Source organism: Arvicanthis niloticus, chromosome 2 (genome assembly GCF_011762505.2).
Source record: "Arvicanthis niloticus isolate mArvNil1 chromosome 2, mArvNil1.pat.X, whole genome shotgun sequence".
NCBI lineage: Eukaryota > Metazoa > Chordata > Mammalia > Rodentia > Muridae > Arvicanthis > Arvicanthis niloticus.
This window is the reverse complement of record NC_047659.1, coordinates 84232208-84252114: the sequence shown is the minus strand read 5'-3', so window position 1 is coordinate 84252114 and position 19907 is coordinate 84232208. Positions and strand designations below refer to the sequence as shown.

The following is a 19907-nucleotide window of genomic DNA, read 5'->3' as shown; positions in this document are numbered from 1 at the left end:
TTGCATTCAATTCTATTACATTTGATTATTAAAATGTGTCATATATAAAACATAACACAATAATTTCAAACAACTATTTGTTTTCCTTTAACTTTACAAGATGACACCTCAATCTAAGGTCTCAGCTCATGATGAGAAGAGCTCAGGCTGAAATACCCTGAAGGCTACATTCCTCCCTCTGGTCCCTCCTCTGCCCCAACCCAGCCAGCAGGCAGATTCTGCATTTACCTGGATCAACTCTGAAGCAACATTAAGCCGGACTGCAAGAGGCAGCTGTTGAAGGGCTTGAACCAGTGACTCGCTGTCCACATAGAGCGCTGAATTCTAGAGGGGTTTTTAAAAAGAGAGATGATAAAAAAATACCTGTAAAAAGCCATTTATTGAAGTTACTTCTGTCTGGGAGTCCAATCACAAATCAATGAGCTTTAATGTCTCTACAAGCAGGGAGCCCACAGTTCGCTCTCTGAGACACAGGACAGTGATCACCATCACACTGAGGACACTCTAACCTTCAAACTGGAAGAGCTAGCATTTGTATGACATCTGGCCCGAAACATCCCCTACACTCAGACTGCAGCATTCTAGGCAGAAGGGAAGAGCTGATTAGGTGGGAACATGGAGTTACCATGTGTCCCCAAAGATGCTAGTGGGTAAGCTCTGCTGCTCTTCAAATCAGAAAACAGCAAAACTGCACCCATTAATTCTTAACAATAACGTCAATGACAATAATTGAAATATAAAAATAAATAGGGGATATCTCAAAAGTCCTACCCCCTAGATGAAGAACTACAAGCAATCAATGGCTGCTGAGAGAGGAAGAATCAGTCTTTTCCAGAGACATACCCCAGCAGGTTATCTGATCCCACATGCTCAGTTAAATATATACACACAGAAGCAACACAAAATGGATTCAGTAGTCTCTCTCTCTCTCCTCTCTCTCTCTCTCTCTCTCTCTCTCATTCTCTCTCTCTCTCTCTCTCTCTCTCTGTGTGTGTGTGTGTGTGTGTGTGTGTGTGTGTGTGTATAAAACAGTAAGATTAAAAGGTTATAATTTGAGAGGGGGTGAAGGGAAAGGAGGAGTTGGAGGAATAGAAAAATAATATAGATATATAGTATTCATGTATAAAGTTCTCATATCAACTTCTGACAGACATACACACACGGGGGGGGGGTGAAAGGAGAGAGAAAGAAAGAGAAGAGAGAGGCATGCACTTGCATCCTACCATAAAAAAATGTGAGGAAAACCAAGTATATAATGGCACAGGCCTATAATCTCAACATTTGTAGACAGACATAGGAGGGCAATGAGTTCAAGGTTAGACTGGGAAACAGTGGAATTCTTTCTTACAGATCCCTGAGGTGGAGAAGGAGTGGGAATTCAGCACCTAATCCACTCCTTGCCTCATGAGCACTAAAACTACAGGATAAACACAGCCTTTGTGGTTTAAGAACTGACTGAAGGCTTTCTATGATACCTATTTTTATTTTGTACATTTACCCTGCAGTAATTGAAAGGCAATAAAGGTACAAGATTAAAGAAGGAATGTGGTGGGAAAGGTTGGCAAAAAGAAAAAAGAAAAACAAATAGCAAAGTAATCTATTGTGTTAAAATCATAACCATTAACTTTTTCCTGAAGTTGTGAGCAATTCAATATGTGAGAAATTATTAAATGCCAAATAAACTTGAGCTTGAAGGACCTTATCAACTAGTTCCCTGTATACTTTCTCTCTAGAGCAAGTAGCTGAGAATAATATGCATATGGATTACAGCTAGTTTCCACAAACCATGACTTCATCTCTGCAACATCGGAAAGGTGTGTGGCCTTGGTCTTGAGAAGAGCTAACTGACATTCAAGACACACTTGTCTTACCTGTTTTGGACATGAAGTTTCACCATCCCATTCTTTCTCCTCAGCAAATCTGAACTGTGAAAAGGAGTCCCCTAGAAATAGGAAAAAAAATACATATGTATACATATATACATATATACATACATGCATACATATATATAATATACATATATATCACAGATATCTATACACACATATAACACACATTTACACAACACACATATTATATATATATATATATATATATATATATATATATATATATATATATATATAAATTTTATACAGAAAACAGTCTAATTTTCCATTTTAGAGCACAAGTGACATTCTGAGTAGCTAACCTTCCCAAATACAATGATGCCATCTACAGTCCTGGATCTAGTGCATACATTTGGGCACTGGAATACACTGTTGGCAGCCACACTTATTTCATTAAGTTTTCACTCAATAAACCACCATCCCACACGTTAAGGATCAAGCAAACTGGTAGGTGTGCAAACATGGCCATTTACCCATACCTAGTCTATTTTCATCTCTTCTGCTCAGTGTATTCAAAGACGCTTATATTTATATATAGGGGCCAACGAGGCAGAAAAGGGAGGATGAGACTAAGGCAGCATCTCTGGATTGACCCACCATCTAACACAATCTCGTTGATATGTTATCAATCCCCATTATCACTCCAACCTTCACCTAGTCTGAATGCAAACACAAAGCAAACTCAAAGACTGTGTTTTAAGTCACTATGCAAACCAGTGTACCTCTCTGAGCTCTTGAGGTAAGTGAGCAAGGATGGGACGGATGATGGCAACATAAGCAGGCATCGAAAGTGATCATGGGCAGCAAGCTCTATGCTCTGCCATAAGGCTTGCTTTGTGCACAGACACACACTGGATAACAATGAATTTACACATGAAGAATTCTCTCCCTAGCTTTCACAGGGATGTAAACTTTGGCTCTACTTCACTTACTTTCTATCTCCCTAGGCAGCCTGTTTTGTATTTTTGTCTGTATACTTCAGTGCTCTCTCATCTTCTCACCCTGAAGACCCATGTGCTCTCCCTCTCCATCTCCTACCTGGATTTTAAACTCAGCACAGACTCACTTCTTCCCTGTGTGCTACCTGCTCAGTGATATAACCACAGAATTTATTCTTTTCTTTCATTTAAGGAAGTTGGGAGAAAGGAAGTCAAAAGGGAAAAGATAGACTAAATTAACATAATGTAAAATCAAATGCAAGAGAAGGACCAAAGGCAGGGGAAAAAGAATCAATACTTTTCATCGTTAGCAAGCCAGTTTGATACTTCAAAATTCTGAAAATGAAGTTTTACTGTCCATCTATGTGTGCTTCTACTGTGATTCCCATGGTTACCATGGAAACGCCTGTACAACATCATTTTTACTCACATTACTTTTTATCAGAAGAAATGAAATTGAGGAGTTAGAATACAGGAAAGAGTTATAAGCTAAAACAAATCTACCCAGATTGGAGAATTTTGAGAGAATAAGTGGAAGTCTTAAAATACCTTCATCACTAAATAAAGAACAAATGACAAGAATGCAATTGTTTTACAAAGTTAGGGAGGCAGGGAACACAAAGCAGAGAGGAGGAGGAAAGAACCAACTTTCTGTTCCTTTGACAGTGACGGGGCTGAACCCAATGCCGTGTGTGTACTAGCCAAGTACTTTACCAGAAAGCTATATCCTTAAACCATTTTTTCTTAAATAAATATGTGCATCAAACAATCTTATAAAAGTGATATATACCTTTAATCCTAGCTCTTGGAACACAGAGGCAAGTGGAACTCTGAGTTCCAGACCAACCTAGTGTATATAGCAAATCCTAGGCCAGCCAGGGACCCACCATGAAATCCAGTCTCAAAAGAAGAGGAGGAGGAGGAGGAGGAAGAGGAGGAAAGAAAAAGAGGAAGAGGAGAGGGAGTGGGGAGGAACTACTGTGTAGACAGATCAAGATGGCTTCAAACTCAGAGATCCACCTGCCTCTGTCTCCCATGTGGTGGAATTAAACACGTGCGCCATCACACCTGTCCTAAGTATGTCTTTTCAAAGGGTGAAGAATTTTTCTTCCTGCTTTAAATGAATAAAATAGAGAGCTACTCTTAAAATAGGAGAACCAAAGCGCTCCAGGTGTGTGGACATTCAGACATCAGAAGAACATGATTATCTGTGCAAAGTCAGTCTTCTCTGGTTAAAATAGCAGGTTGCTTTAGGGTTAAAACTACCCTATAGTAAATTAAGACTGTATCCCTACATCTCAATTCTGATACTCAAAACATATTTTGTATGGATCAAAGATGTAGACATTTGGGAAAGGCAGAAGAACAACAAATAAGGCTCAACTTTTTTTTATTATTCAGAAGCTAAAGGGGTATAAACTAAACTCCATAAAAATTAACATATAAAAATTATTTTAAGTCTTCTGTGACAACAAAAACCAAACTCATAGGTGGCACAATAACAAGAAGTATTTGCAGCACAGACAAAGAGCTATATATGTATACATATATGTGTATGTGTGATATGTGTGTATAGATATCTGTGATATATATGTATGTATGTGTATATATATATTTTTTTCCTATTTCTAGGGGACTCCTTTTCACAGTTCAGATTTGCTGAGGAGAAAGAATGGGATGGTGAAACTCCATGTTCAAAACAGGTAAGACAAGTGTGTCTTGAATGTAGGTTAGCTCTTCTCAAGACCAAGGCCACACACCTTTCCGATGTTGCAGAGATGAAGTCATGGTTTGTGGAAACTAGCTGTAATCTTGTTTCTAATGTATAAACAGCTGCTGCAAGCCTCTCTGAATATAGCAACCCAAGAGCAAAGTAGGACAAGAGAACTCCATATGAAGAAAGATGGCCTCTAACATATACAATAATTAAAAATCAGTCTTGGAGGATTTTAAAAATTAGCCAGCAGATGACTGCTTTATTAAATGTTGTTTTGGCCATTATTGTGTGGGGAGGGTACATGAGTGTTTATGGGTGCACATGTGTGCAAATAAGTGGAAGCCAGAGGTGTCATTCCTCAGGCTGCCCACCTTTTTATTTAGACTAGCTTTCTCACTGACCTGGAAATCTCCAAGCAGCACAGGCTGGCTGGCCAGTGAGGCTGATGGATCCACCCACTGCAGCACTAAGATTGCATGTATGTATTGCGACACTCAGCATTTTCTTTTTAAGTGGTTTCTGGGAATCAAACTCAGGTTCTCATGCTTGAAGCACTTTGCTGACTAAGTCATCTCCACAGCCCCCATTATGTCATTCTTGAACACACACAGATGCACATACAAGGATGTGTATGTGTGTATATGTGTGTGTGTATTCATAATACCTCATAGATTATAATTAGGATAAGACTCAATAATAAGGCATGCTGTACTTGTTTTTAGTATTTCAAAAATTTTAAATACCAACAAGAGTTTCATAATGATTGACTAACTTGTTGTAAATCAATCTTTCTGCCAAAACTAGAAGAATGGCCCTTCCTCACAGACAAATTCCACCTAAAGAAACCAGAGCATACAACTGAACCTTCCCTAGAGAAGAGAAGTGCACAGGGGTTAAGTTGCCTTCTGGGACTGCTCTCCGCTCTGAGCACTCTGCAAGGGACCATGGAGGTTGCAAGCGCCAGCCCAGGTGGTGTGAAGCTGCTGGAGTGTCTCCTAATCTTCCACACGGGTGGGCACAAACTGGAGTTTAGAGCCAAGGAGGGACAAGAGTTGAAAAGTCACGGTTTTCAGGTAGGGAACCAGGTCTTGCATTCGAGAAGCAGGACAGAGCTAAACAAGCAACTGCCTGTTGTGAGTGAGCTCAAGCCTAAGATTGCAGGCAAAAGCAGAAGGAAAACCTGGGCAGGGAGTCTGAGCGGAGCAACAGCCCACGGCTACTTACAGTTTATTTATTTAATACACACTGTCTATTAGAGAGAATGAAAAACACAAGACACAGTAGAAAAAGACACAGAGATTGTATTGACATACTGGTGATGTTTTGTAATCCATGTCAAACTTCATAGACAGAAATAGCTAAAATTAAAAAACAATGACACTCAGGAAGTCCTTGGTGATCCACAGAAAAACCAAGTATGCATAAAGAAATGAAAATTTTATGGAAGAATAAGGTATCTAAAACACACTGCTTTCAGTAAATATCACAGTGATATAGTTTAAGACCTCTCAGGGACAGCAGCCTTGATCAGTGCTGGGAAAAGCACTTTGCTGTGCAGGCCTGACCTGAGTTTGATTCTTACATGTGTTGAAACATACATATGTTCCCCCTCCCCTCTCCCTCTGTGCACCCCTCCTGCCCATACACACACACTCACTCACTCACTCTCTCACAAACATAACAAGAATTAAATTTAAATGGTCCTCACTGATAAAGCACAGAGGCTAATTGCAAAAACCACGCTTGCTAAAAGAGGAGCACTAGTACATATCAATGGCTCACCCTCATTCTCACATTAAAGATGAAAGAATATTAGCATTCCCAAACTGTGAGCCCCAGAATACAAATTCTTCTAAAAAAAAAAAAAAAAAAACTTGATTAAAATTATTCCTTTTAAATCATACTGTGACATACATAGAAAGAATGGTGTTATCACCAGTGTGTTCCTTTCTTATACATCAGACATGAGGCTGTGAACAACCAGGGCCCTTCCTTAAATAACAATGTACAGCAGGTCCACAGCATGCTCAACTTTACTCCAGCACAAAGGGAATGCACCAACGACATGCTTCATGACTTACAAGACACTCTAGTGAAGCCTTACTGGACACTCACACAACATCCTGAAGCAAAATGGAAGACTGAGGCTGTCCTATAGGCTGCAGAACAATGCCCCAAGTCCCACTCTGCAGATAAGAATACCAGCATGGCAGGCCAACTAAAGCCAAACATGCTTTCTAAAAGCAAAATCTACAGAATCTGCTAAAGCAGCAGGAGGAGGACTGATGGAAATGGTACAAAGTGAGAGGTCCCACATTCCTTTTATATAAAGGGCTTAGGTGGCAGTGGTGCTGTACCCATCCTATCAGAGGAAGGCTGAGGAGGGAGGACTTGGTGTTCAGAGCCAGCCCCACTTAAAGCTGCAGATCATTCTGCTCTGGCAACAGTTTATGTACACACAATAAAAGCTGAGATGTGAGAATGAAATTTTTATTATATTTTGAAAGTCTTTGCTCTATTGCCAACTCTGGTTATCTTCCATTGCCAAATTAAAAAGGGTCTTCTCAAAATCAAGTAATTGTGCAAAGAATCAAGTATTAGATTATTACAGGTGCAGGGGCAACAACTTTTTAAAGGATGCTTCCAAAAATATTGAAAAAGAGTCCAAGGAGATGGCTCAGTAGACAAAAGAGCTTGTATGTTAACAAGGACAGAAATTCAGGTATACCTGAAACTACCTAAAAAACCATGCCCAGCTATGCATGCTTGCAACCCCAGCACTGAATGCATAGGGAGAGGCAATCATTTGGGCTTGTTGGCAAGACAGCTGTATGAAAACACAGTCAACTCCAGGTCCTGTGAGCAACCTGGTCTCATGGAAATAGGGCACGAAGTGATGAAACGGGACACATGACATCCTCCTCTCTGCATATTCCCTCACCCCCATACCACAATCACACACACACACACACACATCACATCACAAAACACACCACACACACACACACACACACACACACACACCACACAAAAATGAATACATTGAATAAATAAATCGAAGAGTATTTTAAGCAGTGCACACGCTTTGATTTCTGAGATTCCCTGGGTAAAACTGATCACCATCAAATAAATCCCCAGCTCCAGGCACCAACAAGAAGAAAGCCTTTACTCACTCTCTCTCTATTTGAGAGGATGTAAGCTTAACTATGGAAGAGCAGTCAAGCCACCCGTGCTCTATCCTGGCCTGACAGCATCTTGTTCTTCTGCCTACCTCACATGGAGGCTGGTGCCTAGTCAATACGACAAGCCTGTTTGCAATGCTAATGTGACCAAAGTCATAATCTCACAGCTGTCAATGGTGGGAAGCAACAGGCAAGCATAGTGCCTGCATAGTGACTACATGGTACCAGGACAAGACTCAGTAATAGAAACCAGTATTTCAGCTAGGCTTATATTGTGTTTGATTATTTGTAAAACAGATATATAACATTCTATGAAAGCCTTTTAAAATTAGGGTAATCTACTAGTATTGAGCCCGAAAGAACTATTGTCTCAATTATATAAAAATCAACTTGCAGAATATGATATATATGATACATCCTATCTCCAATATAACAAAATTACCCATGACAACTATATGCCTATTTTAAGATTAATTATCTCTTAGGATAGTGGGAGTAAAGAAAATTTTCATCTCTACAAATATTTTTCCAGTTGAATTTTCCTTTGTCAACAACATGCTATTTTTGGCCAAGGACCAAACAGAACTAAGGGAATCTATGAAAAGATTAAATATTCTTCAGGGCAGGTGCTAAGATCTGTCAGCCCAGAATTTATTATTGTATCAATCATTTATTCTCTTATTAACTAATAAAGCTCTCTCCACTTTTGCTAGAATTCTCTGAGTTCCACAGAAAGAAAATAACCCCTCAATAAAAATTGTATATATGGTATCCCAATATTTGATATGATGATGACATTTGAAGGCATGAAAACCTAAACTAAGAAATAAACAAAACTTTTGTTTTGGAAATCACCACTGGGCTTCTGAAATAATGCCTAGAGTGTTTTCAAATTTTATAGAATCTATATATTCCCACAATGACAGTGTTGGTGAAATTAAAGAGGCCCACATAACCCATCACTGCATTTATGTCCAGGGCTCTCACTCTGCTTAACCCCCAAAATTGGACAAGAGGTGTCATGTCCCTAAGCAAAATGAGTAATATGCTTGTTAGAATCCCACAGAACAGGCATGAGGAACCCTGTGGTTCCCCAGCCAGTTTTTTACCTACAGCTGGCGCCTAACGTGGGGCACAAACACCCATGAGTCTGCTAAACAGGTATACTTCCTGTGAGGCTTAACACCAGAGCTCTCCCTCCTCAGCTTGCGCCTGCACATTCCCCGCCTCCATCCTGCCATGTGTCCAAAGACCCCAAGATGGCGGCCAATCTCAGCGCATGGACCTGTCGCCATGCACTCCCACAGTCTTCCTCCTTGATGCATGCCCGACGGCTGGGGCCCAGAACAGAGATTCTCATGAGAGCCTGCCTCTCCTACCCTGAGACATCCACCCCTGACAAAAGACAGCTTGGCCAACATGGGACTTGATCACCCCTGCAATCAAGTGGTAGAAGACACAGGAAGAGCCAGCTCCAAGAGTGCCCTCCCGCTGGTGCCCACAAAAAAACCTCTCCACAAAACTCTAGGACAGTGCTCCTACAGATCCAGCAGAGACAACGCCATGTCCTGGAACCTGCCTGTGACACAGCCTTCTTCTTGCCACTTCTTCTGACCGAAGACTCCAGAGATGCATGTTGAGACCCAGACATACATGCTGAGATCCAGAGACACATGCTGAAGACTCCAGGGGGAGACATGCTAGACCCAGAGATGCTCACTACAGAAGACAGATCCAGACCTTCCAGCTACAGATGAACTCTTTTGCCAGTCACACAGCTAAAGTTACATGTTAGTAAGGAAAACATAATGTCTATCTAGATTAATCAGATGTTATTACCCTCAAACTGTACCACCTGTGTTCAGTTGTTTCAATGATCCCCTCCCTTCCTAACCCCCACTCCCAGCTTCCCCTACCCTTTGGCTTAATTGTGCCACACCCTATGGCCTTCATAGTGTCTTCTTTTAACCCCCTCATCCAAAATTTTCACTAAAAAAGAGTGAGATTTGGGCCATAAAGAGGTGGTTTGGTCTTCCCGGTAGAGCGCTGGGTTTGAGATAGCAGGAAACCCAACAGGACATTGGCTGTCAGGGATGGCATATATCTCCCCATGCTCCTGGATTCCAGACTACTCCATATGATCCACATCTCTCATTAAAAGGAGAGTTGCCCCTCCTTTTATGAAAGAAAAGAGAGTGGGATGTCAGGCCTGACATGAGGTCTAATCTCCATTCCACCTTCACCCTTCAGTCACGTACACAGGTGGAGGGCGTGATGAACAGGCCCCAGGCCCTAGAGAGATTTACATACTAATAAGGTACCTGAAGGCCAAAGGGTGGAGTCAATTAAGCATTCCTCCCCAGCCCCTCCTCTCTCTTCCCCTCCCTATTTAACTCAGGTCTGCCCTGGGTTTTGGGGGGTGTGCATCCAGATCCATCCAAAATCCGCCATGCCAATAAACCAGTTTTGGAAGCCCAAGGGGGAAAAAAAAAAAAAGAATCCCACAGAACCAGGATGTATTCAAAAGTCTGCCACATTGTCACAGATAACACTGCTTTGATTTTAAGTTTTCCTTTCGGTCCCATTAACAAAACAAACAAAGGCACTTAACACAATCAGAAAGCCTGGACATTCAAGGTCAAACTGAACACAGAAGGAGCTCTAAAAAACATGCCTTTGGACAGCATAGGCTGGGTGCACATGAACTTAGATGGTGAAAGTGGAAATCTGTTCAAGCTTCACACCCCATTCCTATCATATGGTCATGCAATTCCTACAAATGGCATCCTTCTAGCTACTATGATTTTTTTGTTTGTTTGGCTTTGGAATTACCATACCTGTTGGGGGTTAGTCAGGTGCTGTGTATACAAATGCTAAATTTTGAACCCCAAGAACTATTTATAATCTCATGAGTACATTCTTACATATAACAAACAAATGATGTTATATAAACTTTGCTTGCCAATCTTCTCTGCATGGTTAAATGCATGTGGCTACAGCCAATTACTAGGGAGAACAGAGGTAGGTGGGGCTTCGGTTAAGGTTGGAGAGGGGGTGGGGAAGAAGGAAGACTGAGAGAGGAGGAGGCCACCCTGCAGAGATGGACCCTGAGCATGTGGCCAGGAGAAGTACATCCTTAGGATAAGCTGATGGAACAAAGGTAGCCTGGTCAAGACTCAAATAGCAGGTAACTTGGGAAGTGCAACTGGGAATTAGCCAGTCTAGCAGATAGAAAACCAGAATAGAAATAATCACCCAGTAATTGTGCTAACCTGATTTTTAAAAATCAATAGGACTCAGTCTCAATTACTGGGGGCAGGGGGTGGCCCGGTCATATTAAGCACTAATAGAGTTATTAAATACCACTTATAACCACACATACCCAGCTACTGACTTGACCCATATCCTATGTTTCACTAGCTCTGGACAAGCATTTCCCTGGAAGCGCCATCCCTGCCCCATTGTTATAGCCATCCCTTACCCTCAACCAGCATCCAGAGTCTAATCACACATGAACACTATAGGCCAACAAAGGTCTTACAGGGAACAGGAGGTCAAATGATCTCCACAATGGTTGTCATGGAGATGGAAGGCCCTAGTTGTTCTCTCTGAAGGTTCCTTATCTGTGAAACATTGCAATATTTGGAAAAACCAGAGTAAATCTTAAATCCACAAACTCACACATGTCAATCCAGGAAAGAGCCGAGCACAGACTATAAGGCATAAAAATTCTTATCACTTTCAATTTTTAGCATTTTCAGATTTACCATTTTAAATATGGATGCCCTTCATATTTAAACAGAACAGAACAAGCACCTAACACAGTTACAGTGAAGGAGACAATACAAGCCATTAAAAGTTAGGTCAAGCTGTTTAAGCAAGAAAGGTAATCAAAATCTCTTGTCCTGATCAACCATGAGTTACAATTAGCTTTCTCACCACCTGTGGGGCCCCCAAAGCCCCTGAGCATCAAATGTCCACATTGAGTGCTACATATAAGATGTGCCTATCTTTCCAGCAGCCCTAGAAACCAGGTCTCATCTGCACGGAGTGCATGGAGGGACCGCAGGGAGTCAGGGAGTCTTGTAGAGCTCTAGACTTTGAGAGAAGGATGTTGCTGCTGACATTCTGGAACTTAGAATGCAGTTCTTCTCCTTCAAATTATTGGTGAAAGACTTCTGTGCTGACTCTGTATCACTGCTGACAATATGGCAAATTTTTTTTTTTAGATCAATCATTTTTACAAGAAAGCCAACATCAAACCCTGGTACAGCACTCCAAGAGAAGAGTAAATAATCTGAGAAGCTTGAAAAGGAGAATCCAAAGAACTCCAGGCAGAAAGACGTGGGAAAGAGCAACGGGGCACAATGACTGACATGCATAAATCGTCATAATGAAGTCAGTGAGGGGGCTCGGTGATAAAACACCTGCCGTGTAAGAGCCTCACGGGCCTGAGTTCAATACTCAGAATCTCCTTAAAGGTGGAACAAGAAAATTACTCACGAATCTGTCCTCCCACCTCCACACATGTGCCATGGTATGCACATACCACCCCACCCAGACATCATATATAACACATGATAATATTAATAAAATTTAAATGTCATGGACTCATTATTTTGTATGCTAACAAAGATATATAATATATATAAAAATCTGTCTCCCTAAAGTTTATTTGTATTTCCTCCATAATTTAACACCCCCAGAACTAACTTTGACCCTAATACCATCAACACTAACTAACTCTGTTGGTTACCTCAGCTGATAAAAAAAATCATGTAAGTTAGCAAAAGTTTCAGATCTAACAATTGATGCACAGTGCAGAAACATAACAAAAAATGTCAATGATTACACAGGAAAAAAATATAGTAAAGGAGTCTTATTTATTCATTCTTCAAAACTACATACAGTTAGACACGACAGAGTATTGCACCAAAGAAGAAACCTGAATTGTTTAATGCCTGCCTGAAGTAAGGTCATGAATCATAATCAACTACAGAAAGACAGAAAGAAGGACCATGTTGCTGCGGAGGAGAAGGTAACCCAAGGCGTGCAGTGTAGGGAGGCTTCCTAGAATAAGGTGAAGCCTGATTTGAAAGATAACAGGGGTCGAAAAAAGCTAGGAAAATGTAATAAAAAGCAGAGCCTAAATCAGAAGTGGGAAAAGCAGCTACTAGGGGCTCTACAAGCACTGGTGTTCCTAGAACATAAAATGTGATGGAATAATGAAAAGACAAAAGTTACAAATGATAAGAGCATTATAACTGTGAAGATGTCATATTAATGTTGATATTTAAAACAACCCCAAATTACTATTTGTAGTTCACAATTAATATTCATGTTTGATGTCATTACTATTCCTATTATCTGCAATGTAAAGTCTATACAATACCTTGGGAATTCAGATGTGATATACTTCTCACAGATACAAGACATTACTTGAAAATCTCTCTCAGAAAAGTCATTTTATATTTGAACAGTTCAGAATTCTATTGTGGTTTGATTCTTTCTTTTTGGTGCTGGGTATGGAACCCAGGGCAGAACTGTTGGCCTTCCTGATCAGATAGGAAGGTGTCCTGGGACTCAAAAGTCCAGGAACCACACAGCTCGAAGTTAGAACAGTGTCCCAATGGAATGACATCCTGACAGGGGAGCTCAGGAACCACACAGCTCTGGTAGGAAGGTTTCTCAGCAGAGGTGTTGCAGCTCCCAGGGGAGGGCATCCCCAGCTGAGCTGAGGAGCCTCAGCCCTGCTCCACTTCTCCTCTTCCCTTCTCTTCATTGCTTCTTAGCTGCTTCTGATGAGACAATCACACCAGGCAGCAAATCTCATAAAAGAGATTTATTGGGAGGGCCCAGGGAGAGGAGAGATGAAGTCAGGAGTGGCTGCCTCTGCTCCTGGGAGGGAGCAGACAGCAGAGAACTGAGCAAACACAGCCTTTATAATAGGGTGTCTTGCGGGGAGGGAGGAGTAGGGAACCTTTCTAGGGCAGAGATTTCCATGGTGACAATTGGTGGGATTTCAAATCCTAAGGTTTGAGACCTCTTGGATTGTGGGTTTCCTTGTCAGGGACTGTTTTTTGTTCAGACTTTTCACCTAAAATTAGCATAACCTGGGGAGGGTGCTATTGAGGGGCTGGAGATAACCTTTTCGACTATTACAGAGGCTGGAAAGTCCATGAGTTCTCTTGAGTGGCATGAATAGCCGCCAATAAGAACTATATCTCTGGCCCCATTTTCCAGAACTCTACATTAGAATATTTAAAAATCTATTCAAATAACAAAACTATAAAATGGGTATCATTTCACTGCAGCAGAAAAAGGCTTTAAATGGTATATAAAGTAAAAAGTTTTAAATTTTAAAGCCATATTATTCAAACAATGGTGAATTTGTGTGTTTTTAATTACTCAGTCAAGGTCTATTTAGTTTGAGCTCGCCTTAATTCACAATCCTCCTGCCTCAGCCTCTTCAATGCTGCAATCACAGGTGTCACCATACTTGGCTTCTATAGTACCTTTAATCCCAGTCAGAATAATAAAATTATTCTTCCCAATTCCAAGATCACTTCTGTCCATACCCACTGAGTATTTATGGCAGATTGCCCTCCCTCTGTTGGCATGGGAATTTTGTTTTGAAAATTATTAGTAGACTAATTAAAAGGCTCACAGTGTTCCTTGGATACATCTATCTCACATATCAGTATAAGTCTTAATTATCTGTTTCTCTACCACTTCCCTCTATCCAACTCAATGAGTGTGAGTGAATTCCTACAGGGAGGGAAAGTCAGCATTAACTTACTTTTTCATCTCAGTGTGTTGTTTGCTTTTAGAAAACACTATTTTATTAAGCTGTGATTTTAATGAGCAAATGTTATCCAAGGTCATTTGAATTTTCAAAGACTTTTGATTAGGCTTCCTATCAAAAATCAGAGCACATAAAAGCACAAAGTGTAGTTTCCACAGCTACCAATTTGCCAGTGTTAAGGCAAGTCGCTGCATGGTGTGCCAGAGTGGTCCTACTCTGATGGCACTCATGCATCACTAACAATATCTAAGTTTTCATATCTCATAACGTTTCATTGAGAGTTTCTAGGCAGTCTTTGCCAGAGTTACAGTGGTCTGTGCAGCTCTGCCTCTGTGAGTACCCAGCTCCTGTTTCCCATGAAGTCAAGATCTCTCTGCACATTATACACACTGCAATCTACCATATGTTTCTGGGACTACTGTAGTGCCTTGCACACTGCAGACAGTTGGAAACTGTGCCTACTCCATAAATCTATGTGAGAAAGAATAAATGAGCCAGTGAGTGAATGTACAATTCTAAGACAAAAACAAACAAAGAAACAAAATTACTCTAAGTGGTCTATGTGCCATAAAGGTGTAGGCAATAAAGAAATAAGAAGAAAAAAACTACATTTTCATGAAGTTTGTGGAATATGTAACAGAAATGTAAAATACAGGATTCTGTTTGCAACCAGGACTTTCTGAGACTGAGGGCTTCAGATGAGAACAAGAGAGAGGAAGGGAAAGATGGCAAAGGTCTTCAGTTGCAGTTGCTCCTAAATGGCTCTCAAAAATAATGAGAAGAAACTAAAGATATCCTAAGGTGCAAATATTTAGTGATGACTACTGAAGTCAGTACCACCAATCTATAAGATAGGAAGCAATGGACCAGCTGTTAAAGTGGGTTATAATGAATCCTAAGATACTAAAAAACATGGCTTTAAAAATATTCTATTTGTTCATAATAAGCAAGTTTAGAAATTCCTCCTGGGAAAATTTTGATATATAGGAAGAGATTTATACAAACAGCAGCCTTGCTTACATTTGAAGGCAGAATGTCCCTCAGGCCTGCCTGCTTTTTCAAGTGCTGTTTGCAATGCATAATGATCCCATTTAAATTCTTTCTTAAAGTTCCTGTTTGTTCTTTTTGTATCTCATATTTCCTGAACGAGAGCCGTGTTCTCATTCTCACAGTACCACTGTAAGGAGCAGTTCACCATGAATAGATATGGAGTGGGGCTGTGGGAACTGTGGGAACTGTGGACGCAAGCTGCCAGTGTGCCCACCTTGCTCTAAGCTGCACCTGATGAGCTCTGACTCAAATCCAATGTGCCACAAACCAACATTAACTGGGAGGACATGGTCCTGGTGCTGCACCCACATACGAGTTCCTTCTCAAGGCTCCTCAGGAAAAGAATGGGAAAGAAAGCACAGTGGTGCCAGGGGCTCTTCAACAGCCCTCAAGCAGCTCTGAGAATGGAGGCTAGAGAGCAGCTGTGGCCCCTTGATTATGGCGCAGGACCACTGGCAACTGACACTGAAGCCCAATGAACACTTAATGAGCAAACAGCACATGGCAAGATTGTCAGTCTTTCAACAGGCAAAGCAAAGAGAGCTGCAGATCCATCGGACATATGGAAACTACAGATCTGTCATATTCTTTCTTTATAAATGACCTTCAAGATTCACAAAGGAGCATCGAGCTAAAGTTTGAGCACTGTATTTTTGACATATATTCATTCTCCTATACTGGAGTTACTGTGCCCAAGAATAAAATATATGGGCTGATGAGGTGGCTCAGCGGTTAAGAGCAGTGACTGCTCTTCCAGAGGTCATGAGTTCAAACCCAGCTACCACATGGTGACTCACAACCATCTGTAATGAGATCTGATACTCTCTTATGAGGTATCTGAAGACAACTACAGTGTACTTACATATAGTAAATGAATGAAGGCCTTTGGGCTGGAGCAAGCGAGGCCAAAGTGAGAGTGAGAAGGGAAGGGGGGAGGGAGAATAAAATATATCCTGGATGTATTTTTGTATGTTATTGTATTCCAACCTATAATATATTTACATACTTTTACATAATAAATGTGTATGTGCCTATCATCTAAGAGACTAGAAGCTGGCAATGTGGAATGCAGCACCAAGTAGCTGGTCTCACAGAATTTATATCTAAGTGATTGCTGAAACTTGTTCTTGTTGTTGTTGTTGCTGCTGCTGTTTTTGAGGCAGGTCTCACTATGCAGCTCTCCTGGCCTGAAGCTCACTACATACATCAGGCTGGACTTGAACTTGTGACAATCTTTCTGCCTCAGCTAAAGTTTCAGAAGGGTGCCACCATACCCATTTTGAGAAAAATGTTTAAATAAACTTGACTACTTCATAAAATCAGTATCTTTTCTATCTGTGCTCATAATTTTAATGAGAAATTATATCTTCTTAGTATTTATTAACTATACTTTCGCCATGTGTACATGTGCTTTTGTGTATACATGTTCATGTGTGTATATATACTGAAAAGATGTGCATGCACATGTATGAGCATTTATGTAGAGACCAGAGGTAGAAGATGGATATCTTCCTCTTTAACGCTTTACCTTAGACTCTGAGGCAAAGTCTCACTGGACCTAGGAGCTGCAAGCTTGGGGAACCATGGCCTGCCTTTCCAGCACTGGGGCTACAGGAACTGCCTATGAGGCTACTTTGTATGTGGGTGCTGGGGACCTGAAAACAGGGTCTCCTCTTTACACAGAAGGCAATTCACCAACTGTCTCCCTTAGCCCCTTACAAAGTTGCTGTGTAATTATAGAGAGGTATAAGCCACCTTATTACAGAGGGGGAAGGGAGGGGGAAGGGAGGGGGGTACAGAGAGAAAAAGGAAGAAAGCAAACTAAAAGGAAGGCGCAACAGGCAAGTTAATGGGGAAAACTTTTCACAGTTTTCTTTGTGCAGAGCATGGATTCCACATGTATGGTGTGTGTGTGTGTGTGTGTGTGCGCGCGCACGTGTGTGTGACTGTGTAAGTATGAAACAGGAAAGCAGCACTATGAGACTGTCTGGACTCAAGCAGCCCCACAGGAGTTGGGGAGAAGAGACAGGGAACAGAAGAACATATACCTATAACAATCCATCATGAAATCCATTTACCCAACACTTTTTAAAAATAAAAATAAGTTGGATTTAAAAGTTAAAGAAATATAATGCTGTTTTAAGTTTATTCAGTTGCTTATAATGTGTTCCAAGTTTCCACAAACATTTTTCCTAAGATGAATTTTCTTAGATGTTAATTATTATGTGTAAATTGTGTGACTAAAAGGTAATACCTAGCCAGGTGGTGGTGGCACATGCCTTTAATCCCAGTACTCAGGAGGCAGAGGCAGGCAATCTCTGTGAGTTCAAGGACATCCTGGGTCTGGGTCTATAGAGCGAGTTCCAGGACAGGCAGAGTAACACAGAGAAACCCTATCAAAAAAAAAAAAAAAAGAAAGAAAAGAAAGGGAGGGAGGGAGGGAGGGAGAGAGAGAGAGAGAGAGAGAGAGAGAGAGAGAGAGAGAGAGAGAGAGAAGGAATATCCAGAAATTAACTTTGGGGCTGCATCAGGTATGTTCTGAGTTTGCAGTTCTAAGTTCCCAGGACGCTCCTTAATTTAAAGTGTTTCCTTCAACTTTCCTCCAGTTATTAGTGTCATGGGTTTTTTTGTTTTGTTTTGTTTTGTTTTGTTTTGTTTTGTTTTTTACATGTGTCCTCATGTTTTTCAATCCTGCTTTTGGGGGTCAACATATCTAGAGTTATTCTTACTCCCTATGATAGACACGCATTTTAAAAATTGGGCCTGGGGCTGGTAAGTTGCCTCAATTGGTAAAGGCACATGGCTACAAAATTTTCTTAACATGAGTTCAATACCCAGGACCCACACAATAGAAGGAGAGGACTATTTCCCACAAGCTGTTCTTTGACCATGACATACACAAAGGTGTATATCCTGCCCCGCCAGTAATAAGATAAACAAATTAATATAAAACTCAGACCTCAATTCTAACACATTTCCTATCTTAGAGGGTTACCCTATTGTTTTAATTGTTGTTTTCCCTTGGTTCCCATTTCGCCCTCACAGATACTGTTTGAATGCAAACAACTTTCACTCCATATTATCGGTTGCCTGGTACCACTCACATCTATTTCTTAGCTCAGTTTTTATATCTATATCCTAACTGGTTTATCTGCTTCCCACATAACCTGAGTCTCAGCAATTCAACCTGAGAAGCAGAACAATTTAATCACTACTTTAAAAAAAAAAAATTGAGGCAAGGTATTACTACATAGCCCAGGCTAATCTTAAACTCATAATCCCCCTGCTTCAGCCTTTCAAGCACTAGAATCAAAGGTGCACACCAGCACAGATGGCTTGACAAGGAGTTTTATAAACATGTACATCTGATCCAGCCAGCCTCTTACTTAAACCTCTCTTCAGTTATACTGTGTTCATTACAGATAAAAGTATAGTGTAACTTCTATTTCCAGCCAAGACAGAGAGCAGGGAGAAACATATTTTCCCACTGAAGAATAGCACATGTAAAGGATTTTAATCCAGCAACATGGCTGCTCTGGTAAGGGATCACATCCAAAAGTATGATCTGGCTGGAATGAGGACATGCCACAGCCCTTTGGTCCCTCTGGCTGGAATAGAGATGTCTTTAATACATACCTTCAATTCCAAACAATGCTGTCTAATTAAGAGGCAGACAAAGTAATGAATCAGAGAACAATCTGATAGAATGAGATAGGATACACCCAACTCTCATGAGGACAGGAAGGAGAGGCTATTTAAAAACAGTGAGACAGAGTCAGTCAGTTTAGAGAGTTCAATTCAGTTTGGCTCAGTTCAGTTCAGAAAAGTTCAGTTTGGAATTCAGAGGCAGTTTTCCAAGCAGTGTAATTCAGTCAGAAGCCAAGAGAAACCAATTTGAATCAGTCAGCTTGGAGAGGAGTTTGAACCAAAACAACTGAGCTGAACAAGCCAGCCAGGGTTCAGAAAGAACAAGAAAGGGCGAGTTTATTCCGCAGTAGGTCTCTGGAGCTGAACTATTCTAGGCCTAGGTTAGCAGATGGAGGCTGGAAGCTGAAGCCTTCAAGGTCCAGGCTTGCAAAAAATTAGATTGTACGGAAGCTAGAAGCTTCCAGACCTAGGACTAAGGATAGGAATTGATAGATAGAAGTGCTCTGGGCTCAGCACAAACTATATATTCATAAAGCTTGGATACAGCTCTCATCTCATTACTTCGTCTGAAGAAATAAAAGCAACATTTACATTTACAAGCAGAAAGCTAACCGAATTAAGGCATTCAGGATATTGTAAAAAAAAAAAAAAAAAAAAAAAAAAAAAAAAAAAAAAAAA

At 40.8% G+C, this 19907-nt stretch overlaps 1 protein-coding gene across 2 annotated transcripts in view; it reads right to left on the bottom strand.

Annotated features, from left to right (window-relative positions):
• Positions 1-19907, bottom strand: part of Aven (apoptosis and caspase activation inhibitor) — a 146604-nt gene that overhangs the window by 2503 nt on the left and 124194 nt on the right. For both annotated transcript variants that reach the window (XM_034494230.2, XM_076929457.1), the window contains 2 exons: positions 1872-1942; positions 229-324 (listed from right to left, as the gene is read on the bottom strand). In XM_034494230.2, the coding sequence (XP_034350121.1) occupies positions 229-324; positions 1872-1942 (167 nt within the window). The remainder of the gene's footprint in view (positions 1-228; positions 325-1871; positions 1943-19907) is intronic.